This window comes from Ursus maritimus, unplaced genomic scaffold (genome assembly GCF_017311325.1).
Source record: "Ursus maritimus isolate PB19 unplaced genomic scaffold, ASM1731132v1 scaffold_24, whole genome shotgun sequence".
Lineage (NCBI taxonomy): Eukaryota > Metazoa > Chordata > Mammalia > Carnivora > Ursidae > Ursus > Ursus maritimus.
In genome coordinates, this window is record NW_024424897.1 from 38,804,996 (window position 1) to 38,818,037 (window position 13,042).

A 13,042-nucleotide genomic window follows, 5' to 3' on the forward strand; every position below is an offset into this window, starting at 1 on the left:
AGAGCTGGCTTTTTGTCGTGTTACCTGGTCTGTGGGAATCTTTCTTCCCATGAGAAATTGCTCTCACGCCCCTGTTTTCTGCCGTGCCATTGAGCATTGTTTTTTCGCTGGTGGCTTGTCCTCCTCCTCCTAAGTACCACCAAACCTTTTGATTTTATGTATGTATCGTAAGAGCCGTGTTACCCATTTGAGGGTCCTAGATGTGACTTTAAAGAAGTTTAAAGCATTTTCTTTCAGTTTATTTATTTAAGTCATCTCTACACCCAACATGGGGCTCGAACTCACGACCCCGACACCAAGAGTCCCACACTGTACTGACTGAGCCAGCCAGGCGCCCCAAGAATTTTTTAAACGTGGGATAGTTTGGACGCATCTTCTCCGTCTGCGGTATGCTATCTGCCGCTACAGTTTCTCAGCACAATTTTCTGGATGGAGTCTTTTTTTCCCCAGGGCACAGTCCAACAGATCGCTTGGCGGTTTTGGTCAGCGTAGTTGAATGTCATGTTCACCTTGCTCTTCCTGTGCTTCTCAGTTCCAATCCTGTGCTGAAGAACATGTGGCCCGAAGGCAAACTGAGTATTACAGAGGTGACCAAGCGACCTCTGACCGCTGCCACCTTGTTTAAGAATTCGATGATCGCTTTAGTGGACAACCTTGCATCAAAGGTAACTATTTTCTTTTCCGCATATCCATTTTATGGCCCCTTTCGATGGTCGCCGGCACTGCTTGCTGTCACAGGTTCCCTCTTAATATATGTTGTAGAGAATGTTATGTGTGATTTGCCTTTTAGGTAATTATCATAAATCAAACTGAAACCTATCTATTTAAAGTGAATGTTGTACTAGAATTTTTATTCCTGTTTTTTTTTTAAGATGGCTGGGTGAAACAGTTGTTTGTGTCCCAGTTGAAATACTTTTTGTTAAGGTTGATCTTTTTATGGTTGTCGACAAGGAGAAAGTCTTAGTGAGATCTTATAAAATATATATATATATATCACTATTTATAAAACTATAAAGTAGAGCATGGGCCTGACAAAATGAGTTTCAGCCCTGTATCAAAGAACGGGTATGGCTTTAAAAAAAAATCTTGAATTAAATAGTAATATGGTATCCACATATCACGTCGATACAAAATGGCCACATAGAGTATCAAGAGGAAGTTTAGTATTTAAGTAATGTCCTTAGGCTGTTGTAAACAGTCGGACTAAAATGTTGTATTATTGACAGTTGGTTCTGCTTCTGATTGCTCCTTTCAGGTGTAATGCTGCTTGGTAACTTTAGTCTGTTTCTTCTCCCCTCCCCTCCCAAGAACAGATTTCTACTCTTAACTGCTGCTGTTGACAAGTTTGATAAATTAGGCGGCATTCTGGGACTCATTATTTTTAGTTCCTTCATTTTTATCTCTCTCTTCTGGTGCTTTTCCTCTGTATTTTATTCTCTGTTATCTTTTTTTTTTTTTTTTTAGACCAACTTCCTCTCTAAGAATTTAAATCTATACTGTTTCTGGTTACTTCACTGTGGATAAATTAGGCAAAGGCACAAGAACACATCTGTTCCGTAGCTTTCTCTCTCTTTTCGTCAGGGTTCTTTGGCCTCACGTGACAACAAATAAACACAGTTAGTTGGCTTGTAGAATCAAACCTCCAGAAAGGCAGGGGTGAGGACAGCAGAACCGAAGGCCAGAAGCCTTCCCCTTGTCTCTCAGCATCTCTGTGCATGTCAGCTCCAACCTGCCTCTTCCCGCAAGAGGGAAGGTGAATGTGGAAGGAGGGCATGTGACACAAGAAACAGAATTGGACACAATTTTATAAAACATGTTTATAGAATATAGTATAAATGGTTTACAAAATATATTAGATTTATTTCATGAACTACAAAAGAACTGCCTTTATTTTCTAAAATTGCTAGTTAAATATGCATTTTTAAAAAATAAAAATTCTACAGCCATCTATAATTTCTGTACCAGAAGTTGTATTCAGTTGCTCCTCAAAGAGAGACCCCCAAATGAGTGGTGTAAATAAGAGAGACATTTATTTCTCTCTTCCGCAGAAAAGGTCCAGAAGCAGGTATCCCAGGACTGGTATAGCAACCTGCAGGTTGTTAGGGACCCGGGTTCCTTCTTTCTTTCTCTTCTACCATACGTGTGCTTGACGTCCATCCTCCTGGCCCAAGATGGCAGCTGGGGCTGCTTCTTCCCTTTCAGACAGACTTCCTGGGAGTCTAATGGAGCATGTCTGCTACATATCGTTCGCTATACCTCGTTGCCAGGGAAGCTGGGAAGTGCATATTTATTCTGGTCAGCACTGTGCCTAGCTAGAAATAAGTATTCCATTTCAAAAAAAGGTGCTGGATATGAGGTAGGCAACTGGCCTGGCTTCCCAATCTGTGTGTCTGTGGAGGAGGGGACATGAGGGAGAGAACAACCTTTCCACCCAGAGAAGGCAGGAAGGCGGGTGGGGAAACAACAAAGGAGAATGTTGCTTTTAGAAAATACAAAACAATATGATAGAAATGAACCTAAATAACTGGTACTCACCATAAATGTAAATAGACTAACAAGATTAGATGGGTCATCTAGCTTTGTCCAGGAGACACCCACATACCACTGTGCTAGAAAGACGATAAACAGAGAGGTGGGTAAAAATATTTCAAGCCCTCCCCCCCCAAAAAAAAAAGATTAAAAGCAATATTCATGTGAGAGAACATAGAATTTAAGAAAGAAAGTATTAATACAGATAAAGAGACTCAACAATCAAGTGAAAATACCCAAGACAATAAAGCCACTTTGAATTAGGTACCTAACAACAGAGCTGTGATTATCCACGAACTCCATAAAGCAAAAAAAAAAAAAAAAAAGAAAGAAAGAAAAACCTGAAAAAAATTTTAAAGGAGAAATTGACAAGTCCACAATCCTTGTGGGAGATTTTAAACCAATTGTACCAGAAGCTGGTGTTTCAAGCAGACAGAATCCTTAGTAAGAATGCAGAAGCATCGGGGGCGCCTGGGTGGCACAGCGGTTGGGCGTCTGCCTTCGGCTCAGGGCGTGATCCCGGCGTTATGGGATCGAGCCCCACATCAGGCTCCTCTGCTATGGGCCTGCTTCTTCCTCTCCCACTCCCCCTGCTTGTGTCCCCTCTCTCGCTGGCTGTCTCTATCTCTGTCAAATAAATAAATAAGTAAAATCTTTTAAAAAAAAAGAATGCAGAAGCGTCGAAAACCAAATTTAAACTTCAATAAATCAAAAGAACACTGCACCCAAGGAATAGGAAATACATACCCCTTTCAAGTACGTATAGAACATTTCCAAGAACTGACCACATGCTAGATCACAAAGGAAGTCTTAACCATTTTAACAAATGTATACAGTCTCCATCCTCACAGCAAGTAAAATAAAAAGTGGCATTAAATTTTTTTAAAATGTGCTTGGGGACTTGAGAAAGAAATGCTCTCCTAGATAACTCACAGGTTGAAGAGGAAATCACGATGGAAATTATAAAATATCTGGACCTACGTGACAAAGAATTTATTAAAATCTGTAGAATACCACTAAAGTGGGCCACTTGTTATACCTTTATTTAAAAAAAAAAATTGAAAGTAAATGAATTAGGGGTGCCTGGGTGGCTCAGTCGGTTAAGTGTCTGCCTTCGGCTCAGGTCATGATCTCAGGGTCCTGGGATGGAGCTCCACATCAAGCTCCCTGCTTGGTGGGGAGTCGGCTTCTCCCTCTGCCCCCTCCCCCTGCTTGTGCCCTCTCTTACTCACTCGAATAAATAAATAAAAGCTTTAAAAAAAAGAAAGTAAATGAATTAAGAAGCTAGAAAAAGGATTCTAAAGAAGAAAATCTAAAGAAAGAAGAAAATAACACTTAAATAGCAAAAATTAAAATAGATCAAAAAAATAGTCAAATAGACAAACCTTTAATGAAACTGATAAAAAAGAAAAAGCAATATTATGAATGAAGAAGGGAAACGACTTCATATATTACAGAGATTTTAAAAGGCGTAGAATATTGTAAACAACTGTGCTTATGAATTTGAAAAATTCGTTTTCTAAAAAAATATGTTTTCAAAATTAACTCAAGAAGACATAGAAAATCTGAATACATTAGTAATCTTAAAAACTCTAAATCTCTAATCAGGAGTCTGCCTTCTCTCAGCTCTGCCAAAAACACAAGGCCCAGATGGTTTTACAGATACATTTTATAAATCCTTCAAGAAGCCAATAATCCCTATTATATACAAACTGTTTTGGAGGATAGGAAAAAGAGAGGCCACTACCCAACTCATTTTAGAGATTAATATTGCCTTCATAGTAGATTAATACAAGAAAATAAAATTAGAGGGGCGCCTGGGTGGCACAGTCGTTAAGCATCTGCCTTCGGCTCAGGGCGTGATCCCAGTGTTCTGGAATCGAGTCCCACATCAGGCTCCTTCGCTAGGAGCCTGCTTCTTCCTCTCGCACTCCCCCTGCTTATGTTCCCTCTCTCGCTGGCTGTCTCTCTCTGTCAAATAAATAAATAAAATCTTTTTAAAAAAATAAATAAAAATAAAATAAAATTAGATCAGTTTCACCTGGGAACATAGGAGGATCTTAAAAATATATATGTGTAATGCATTTGCTAGGAACATGGTGAAGAAAGTGCCCACTAAAACCAACTGAAAAAAAACTAAATGTTAGGTAAAACATAAAAAGCAATTTTTAAAGTGGAGCCATGAACTAACAAGAAAGTAAGGAATGTGCAGGGCAGGGGATGAGTGAAGGCAGAAGAAGTTGGGGGAAAATAATATGCTGTCTCTGTGGGGATTTTCTGAAGTCGGTAACTGTGAGTGTAGGTATTCAAGGCTGGGTCCTCCACGTGAAGCCCAGGGCCTGCCAAACTGGTGTGTCTAATAAGAGATTCCACACTCACACGTGTGCACACACACTTACACACAGATAGGTCTCCGAAGGGCCACATTCTCAGAGGGATACATCTAGAATGAACTAGAAATAATCCCTCATTATCTGGAAGAAAAATTGCCTATATTGGTCCTTGGCAGGTAGCCAAGGCGGGGGGTCAACATTCCTTGAGAATTTGTAACCATAAGCCAGTTTTTATGAGGTTTTCAGTCCAAATTCACACCACCTGGGTGGTCTAAAAAGCTTAAGTCAACAATTTAGTTTAAAGTGGCCCAGGCCTGGTATTATCCCCAGGTATCTGATAGAAGCAAACACAGTTTTTTTCCATGAAGAAACCACCTTCATACCAGATCTTAAAGAATTTCCACAGATAACGTTTTCATGAAAATAACGGTTTCCCATTAAGAATTCCTACACACATGGGGCGCCTGGGTGGCACAGCGGTTAAGCGTCTGCCTTCGGCTCAGGGCGTGATCCCAGCGTTATGGGATCGAGCCCCACATCAGGCTCCTCCGCTATGAGCCTGCTTCTTCCTCTCCCACTCCCCCTGCTTGTGCTCCCTCTCTCGCTGGCTGTCTCTATCTCCGTCAAATAAATAAATAAAATCTTTAAAAAAAAAAAAAAAGAATTCCTACACACATAAACAAAGTACAATGTGCAAGAGTCAGACTAAGCCAGATTCAGAGTCATGAAAACTTCTTAGAGTAGAATTATTAGAAACAGAACATAAGAATGTTTAATACGTTTTAAGAAATCAAAGGCCTAAAAATGTGAGAAAGAGCAAGTAACTAGGCAATTGATAGAAATAAAAACTAAAGAAAAAGATAGGTTTAGCATCAGTTTAGACAAAACTGAAGAGAGAATAGAAAAATGAAAGAAAGAATAAAGGAAATTATCCATGATTCTTAAGTAGAAATTAAACAAAAGGAGACACTATTAAGAGACATGAAAGGTAAAATGAAAATGAAAAAGGTCTAATGCACATCTAATCAGAGTTACCCAAGGAAAGGAGAGGATGGGCAGAGCAATATTGGAAGATATATTGCTGAGAATTTCAACAGTGATGAAAGATAACACTCTGTGGACTCAGGAAGTCTGCTATATCCCAACCTGGAAAATTTACAAGAAATCTGCACTTAAGCACATTGTGAAATCCCAGAACATCAAAGACTAAGCAAATGCATTAAAAGCAGATTTGCTTAAAAGAATAAGAGGCTGAGAGAAAAGAGCTGTAAACCAAAATTCTGTACCAAGAGTATATATGTTTCAAGAACATAGACACAGTAGGGGCATCTGGGTGGCTCAGTTGGTTAAGCATCTGGCACTTGATCTCAGGTCTTGGTCTCAGACTCGTGAGTTCGAGCCCTTACGCTGGGCTCTGCACTGCCTGTGGAGCCTACTTAAGGGAAAAAAAAAAAAAAAAAGAACAAAGACACAATAAAGAATCTTTCTCAAAAAGTAAAAAGAGTTAAAAGCACCCTAGAGGAAATTCTAAAGGATATATACATCAGGCCAGAGGAAGAGTACATAAAATAAAAGAAGGACAAAGAGGTTGGTAAAGGTGGATGTGTATAAATAAACTGTAAAATAATATTTTATTAGATTAAAAATACAGATTAGAATTAAATAGCACAACAATAGCATATAAACTGGAAGGGTGGGTGATTATAATCCAGGTGTTTAAGATCCTTGGTTCAGTAAAATAATAAAAGTATTGCTTAGCTTATAACCCTGATGGCACACAAGTGCAGATTAAATGTCCTCATGGAGCATGAAAAGAATAGAAATGGGGGAATGGGATAGGCTGGTGATGGGTATTAAGGAGGCCACGTATTGCATGGTGCACTGGGTGTTATACGCAAGTAATGAATCATGGAACTTTACATCAAAAACTAGGGATGTACTGTATGGTGACTAACATAATGTAATAAAAAATTATTATTAAAAAAAGATTAGAAATGAGGTTTTATTTTTTTTAAAGATTTTATTTATTTATTTGACAGAGATAGAGACAGCCAGCGAGAGAGGGAACACAAGCAGGGGGAGTGGGAGAGGAAGAAGCAGGCTCATAGCGGAGGAGCCTGATGTGGGGCTCGATCCCATAATGCCGGGATCACGCCCTGAGCCGAAGGCAGACGCTTAACCACTGTGCCACCCAGGCGCCCCATAGAAATGAGTTTTTAACTTCTAAACTAGTTGGGGCAGTTTGGGGGCAGAGGAGGCAGAGCCAGAATGAGAAGCCAATAATCCATTCTAAAAATCATAGGAAAGAGGAGACAAAAGAACATAGGAAAGTCAGGACAAATTAAGATGGTAGAAAGAAACCCAAGCATACTGCTGATTACATTGAATGTAAAAATGGATAAAAATTGTCGAATCAAATCAAAGACAAAGAATCCAGGAGAGTTGAAAGTCTAAGTTTTAAAAGATGTATCAGACAAATTCTGACAATCTGGGATCACCTCAATCCAAGTTCAGGACCCGGAGTAGCTTCACGGTGGGCCAAGTTGTTTTCCATTCCTCTTGGAGTCCCAGGGTTAGCTCTTCAGGATTGCAGACCACTGCCCCTTCTCCATGGCCTTGGGTTCCAGCCTGCAGCCCCCTGGCCCCACAAGCCTGTCTGTCCAGACAAAAGCAGCCCTGAAGGGTAGCCTCACCCCTTTGGATTTTAGTCTTATTCTTATCTCGGTTATCTTCTTAGCTCTTTGACGCATTTAAGATTCTCCCCCACCCCATATCTGTCTAGCGCTTTCCCTAGTGAAGTTACCAGGAAGGTTGATGGTATTGCTTAGTCCTCCACCACCAGAAGTGGAAGTCCTGACTCCTCACCTCGTTTCAGAGTCTACACAGTGTGTTAATGCGTGCCTTGTCTCTCCACCCAGATTCTCGGTCTTTTCAACATAGGGAGTGCGTTCTATTTTTATATACCTCTTCATATCTAATAAAGCACACCCTAAACAGATGGTCAGTGAATTATTAAATGAACTTGAATCTGTCCTGTGACTCTATTTGGCAGTGTTCCAAGCAAGTTAAATGGGTGAATGTCTAAATACAGTGTCTTCTGGCTACCACATGTAGCAATTGGTGTACTTTCACAAATAATGTTTTCCATAAAATATAGGGAGAAACAGGTTAAAACGTGCAAGAGAATGAGATCCGTATTATCTTTTGCAGTTTAACTTTTACAAGACACTTGAATTTGTCAAATTTAGGATTTCTTAAGCTGAGTCAGTCTGGATATTTATAAATGAGAGAGGAGGTGGCATTTATAAATTGAGACAGAATGCTGATTAAATATAGAGGAAGTATTTCCACTGGATTCCTTAACTGAAGATTTTATATTACTAAACAGGATAGAAGGGCATTCCCCCAGCCCTTACTTGGTCATTAGCGTCCAATCCAGTGTTCATACTTCCTGTGCAAATCAGTTAATATTGGTAAAATTTAATTTAACTGGTTTCTGTTGAGTAAAGTTACTTATACTAGTCAAATGATACCTTATACAAAGATTGCTTTGCCCACGTAATTGTATGAACTATCGAGTGCCGAGTATGTCTAAATTTACGCTGTAATTTTCTTTTTGACCCAAAGGTCCTTTAGAATTATTTTTCTTAATCTCCAAACCAATAAGATTTTCTAATTATCTTTTTGCTCTTGATTTCTAGCTTAATCTCATTTGTTCAGGGGACGTACTTTGTGTGATTTCAATCCTTAGAAATTTGTTAAATTTTCTTTATGTATATGTTTTGTTTATGTTTATAAAAATAATTTGCATTCTACTCTATACACGTCCATCAGGTCAAGTCTGCTACTCACGTTGTCCGATTTTTCTGCCTTCTTACGAACGTCTTTGTTTTGTCAGTGCCAAAATGTGACAAAATCTACTGTGATTCTGAATTTGTCTACTTTTCCTTGTTGTACCTTCTGTTTTTGCTTTAGGTATTTTAAGAATTTATTTAGGCTTATTCAAATTAGAACTATTATTTCTTCCTAGTGTTTGAGCTATTTATCATTATGAAATGCCTCCGTATTTCTGTACTGCTTTGCCTTCAGCTCCGCATGAATAAAACAGTTACAGCACCTTCTCTTGTGACCAGGGTTTGCATAGTGTATCTTTGTCCACCCTGTACTTTCAACCTTTCCATATCCTTATGTTTCAGGTATGTGCCTTGTAAGTAGTGTGTAGTAAGATTTGGTTTTTTATGCAAGCTGACAATCTTTGTCTTTTGAATATATCATTTAGCCCATTACTCTACGTTGCTTTTATTGTAGTTTCTATATGTTGCATTTGAATTGACTATCTCATTAGTGCTTCCTATTTGACACTTCTGTATTTCTTTTTCTTTCCTTTCTAACCTTCTTTTCGATTGGTCATTGTGGGCAAAAGGTAAACAAAATTCTGTTCCTTCTGCTTGACAAGTAAACCTCAAATTTCTACCTCTGTTCCCACTAACCCAGTAAGACGTATATCGACAGTATTACTATGCAGTATGGCTTATGATAAAAATTACTCCTGTTTGTAAATTGCATCTCTACTGGGAGAATAAGAAATGTCTTGTGGGGATGACATGTTTGGGCTTCCTGAGTACGGGAACTCATGTATCAAACATGTCCCTTTTGAGGACCCTGGTCACTATTATCTTCAGACCTATTTTAAGGGATATTGGATACTATGGGGCATGGGGCTTTTAAACCAAGGGCATTTTCCATACTCTTCCAATGTGGATCATATCTCTTTGCCCCTAAGCTGTCTCCTGACTGCTGTGTGGATAGCTGCAAGGGCTGTGACACTTCTCTTGGCAAGCCATGTCTTTGTCCTGAGTAGACACATTCCAAATGTGGCCTGTGAGTCTTTTGAGTCAGAATGTGACCCTCTGACCCCTGCCACTTGTTGTTGCAATTATTTTTTATTATTCACTCTCTTATTTTGGAGGATTTATATCATAATATTGTTTTGGTGGTTATTTGATTGATTATACTTCCATTCTTCAGTATAGAAATCTAATATTTTTTGGTACTTTTACCTCCTTCCTGGAAGATGCAAGGTCCATAAAACATTTTTTTTTTTTAGCAGAGGGGGGATCCATAAAATGCTATAATTCCATTTGCTTTCCTCTCAATTTCTATGCTATTTTGATCATGTATTGTAATTGTGTGTGTGTGCGTGTGTGTGTGTGTGTGTGTGGACAGCAAAATGATGACATCATCATCGTTACTACTTCATATAGTCCGTATCTGTTTAGATTTACTCATTTATCACTTCCTTTTTCCTCTTTCTGTATCACTGACCTTCATCTGGGACCATTTTTCTTATGCCTGAAATTCATCCTGGTTTTATTCATCTGAAAATATTGTGTACTGTTTTCATTTGTGAAGACTATTTTTCTGGCTGTAAAATTCTACATTGGCAGTTCTTTCTGTACTTCAAAGGTAATATTCCTTTGTCTTCTGGATTCCATCATTTCTTGTGAGAAGTCAGCTGTCAGTCTCTGTCTTGCTCCTGAGGTAACGGATCTTTTCTTCTCTGGCTGCTTTCCTTTGGTATTCATAAGTTTTACTGCAACATTCCTAGGGGTAGAATTTTTTTTTTAATCCTGCTCATAATTTGTGAGACTTCTTCAATTTGTCACAGTTTGATTGTTTTTCATCAATTTTGCAAAGTTCTTGGCTATTAGCTCTCAAATACTGCTTCTGCCCCTTCTGTCTCCTCTCCTTTAGGATTTGAGTTACTCAGACCATCTCACTGTATCTGTTGTGTCTCTTAATCTCTCTTTGGTTTCCATCTTTTTGTCTCTCTGTGCTTCATTCTGGGAAATTTCTTCCCACGCATACATTCAAAAACTGATCCACTGACTTCTCAATTTCTATCATTGTATTTTTCAGTCCGAGGTTATGCATTTGATTCAGTTCATTTTTATAATTTCTGGTTCTCTAAAAAATTCTCAATATTGCCTTTTGTCCTCTTGAGCACAGTAAGCATAGTTATTTTAATGTCTCTGTCTGATAACTCCAATTATCTGAATCCCTGCAGGTCTGTTTATTTTGTATGTTTTGCTCTTTCCAGTTCTCATTATCTTGGTTCCTTATATAAGTGGTTAATTTTTATTTTGCTCGCAATGTTATATTGGCAAAATTATTTATAGAAATAACTGGAGACCCAAGTTTACGTAATCTTTCTCCACTAAAGATTTACCTTTGCTCCTTTAGGCAGCTAAGAGCACTAGTATTTCAAATCAGCTATTCCCATTTCAAGTCCCTGTGAGGGACTGCCTACTTCTGACTCACCCTCATTGCTAGTGGTGGTCTTTTTGGATCCCAAAGTGAGAGGGGTTTACCCATGACCTCCTCTTCAGTCCCTATTCTCTGATCTCTTTCCCATTAGCCCTATGAGGCTATCAAACCCTCTACTAGATCCCGTCCACTTCCTCTGGAGTTGGCAAATTCCCCTGGGGAAAAGGAGGCCTCAAACCTGGAAGCTCCATGGCATCCTCCTCCTCGTAGATTCTGGTCCCATAATTTAATTCTCCACTGTCTTTAAGCAGGTGTTTTTTGTATATTTTAATTGTCTATCCTAGATGTCCCCAGCATGGGTGTTGGTTTAAATTACCTAGTCTGTCATTACTAAAGTGGAAGCCCTAATACCCTCTTGTCATAAATTAGGTTATTAGGTCTAGAGAGACTTTATCATAGCTAGTTAAGAGAAGAGACAACGAACACCCAAGTCTCCTGATTCCGTGTGCTGCTTCCTCTGTTGCACCACTGCCAAAGCATACAGATAGGTCTCGTAGCATTTCGGTATTTGCTGTGCTCAGTGACACTTCTCTCAGCTTACTCTGCAAGCAGTAACGGTCCTGTATCCGAGGAAGCTCGCAGAAAATCCTCAAGTAAATAGTGTCCCCTCCCTCCCTTCCCCATCCCATTAAGTTTGTTTTAAATTTATTTAAACTTTTAAAAAGCAATATATATCTTCCCCTATATAAATCTTCCATTTGAAAACCATTAGAGATTCATGAACATGTGGTCACCCCTCCCTGTTTTCTAAAGCAAGGTTCTGCTTGTACTTTCTCATAATATCAAATCTCTGCTTCATACCTAAGCCAGGGATTGGTGTTCCAGAATAGGGAAGAAGTATCAGTTGTCTGTTAATTCATAATAAATTGCCCTAAAATGTAGTCCCTGGAACAACAGCAATTTATTGTGTCTCATGATTTGGTGGGTTGACTAGCCAATCTGGCTGGTTTCACTAGGGCTCACCAGGTGGGTAGTCAGCCAAGGCTGGATGGTCTAAAATGGCTCCCCAGATGCCATGGCTGAATGACTGGATAACTTGGCCTCTTTCTTCATATGGTTTTTAGTCTTGGGTTTCTTCACGTGATGGAAGAAGTGTTCCAAAAGTTCAAAGTGTCTCAAGGCTGAGTCTCCACGAGTAACCCAATATCACTTCTGCCATATTCTTTTGGTTAAGACAAGTCACAAGGCCAGCCCGATCCCAGCAGTGGGGTGGAAAATTCACCTCTTGTTGGGGAGTGCAGCGAAATATTGTGGTCCTGTCTCTAAAGCTGCCACACTGTGATGAAAAAAGGCAGGTGTGCTAGGCAGAATAATGGCCTCTGCATTTGAACACTGGTTCTCTCACACTGACGGCATGTCCTGCAATTCAGTTCAATTCTGACACTACCTGGAACAGCCAGATGAAGAGATGCGCACAGTGACAAGGTCTGGAAGGTCTGGACATCTGGAGAGCAAGAGCTTCTGTCCCCATGGAGACAGGGTCCATCACCCTCCCTGTACATTGATGTGTTCACAAACCAAAAAGCTCCTTGGAGCCTCAATGTCTGAGTTTTTTTAAAATAAGGGTTTTATTACATAACCATGATTGATTAAATCATTAGCCCATGATTGGACTCAACCTCCAGCCTTCCCTCCGTGCAGGTCAGGCTGCTGAAAGTGTGATGTCCACCCCCCATCCCGAAGCTATCTGGGAGCTGGCAGGAGTCACCTCAGTAGCATAACAAAGACACACTTACCACTGAAGAAATCCCAAAGGTTTTAGAAATTCTATGCTAGGAACCTGTGACAAAGTCCAGAGAGAAAGAAAGAGAGATTAAGGATATTATTATTATTATTATTATTATTATTATTAT

General features: G+C 39.4%; 1 protein-coding gene across 1 annotated transcript in view; it reads left to right on the forward strand.

Moving 5' to 3' along the window:
- MYO1D (myosin ID) overlaps positions 1 to 13,042 on the forward strand; it is a 247,767-nt gene that overhangs the window by 33,746 nt on the left and 200,979 nt on the right. Inside the window, exon 14 of the mRNA XM_040639835.1 lies at positions 533 to 665. Within this exon, the coding sequence (XP_040495769.1) occupies positions 533 to 665 (133 nt within the window). The remainder of the gene's footprint in view (positions 1 to 532; positions 666 to 13,042) is intronic.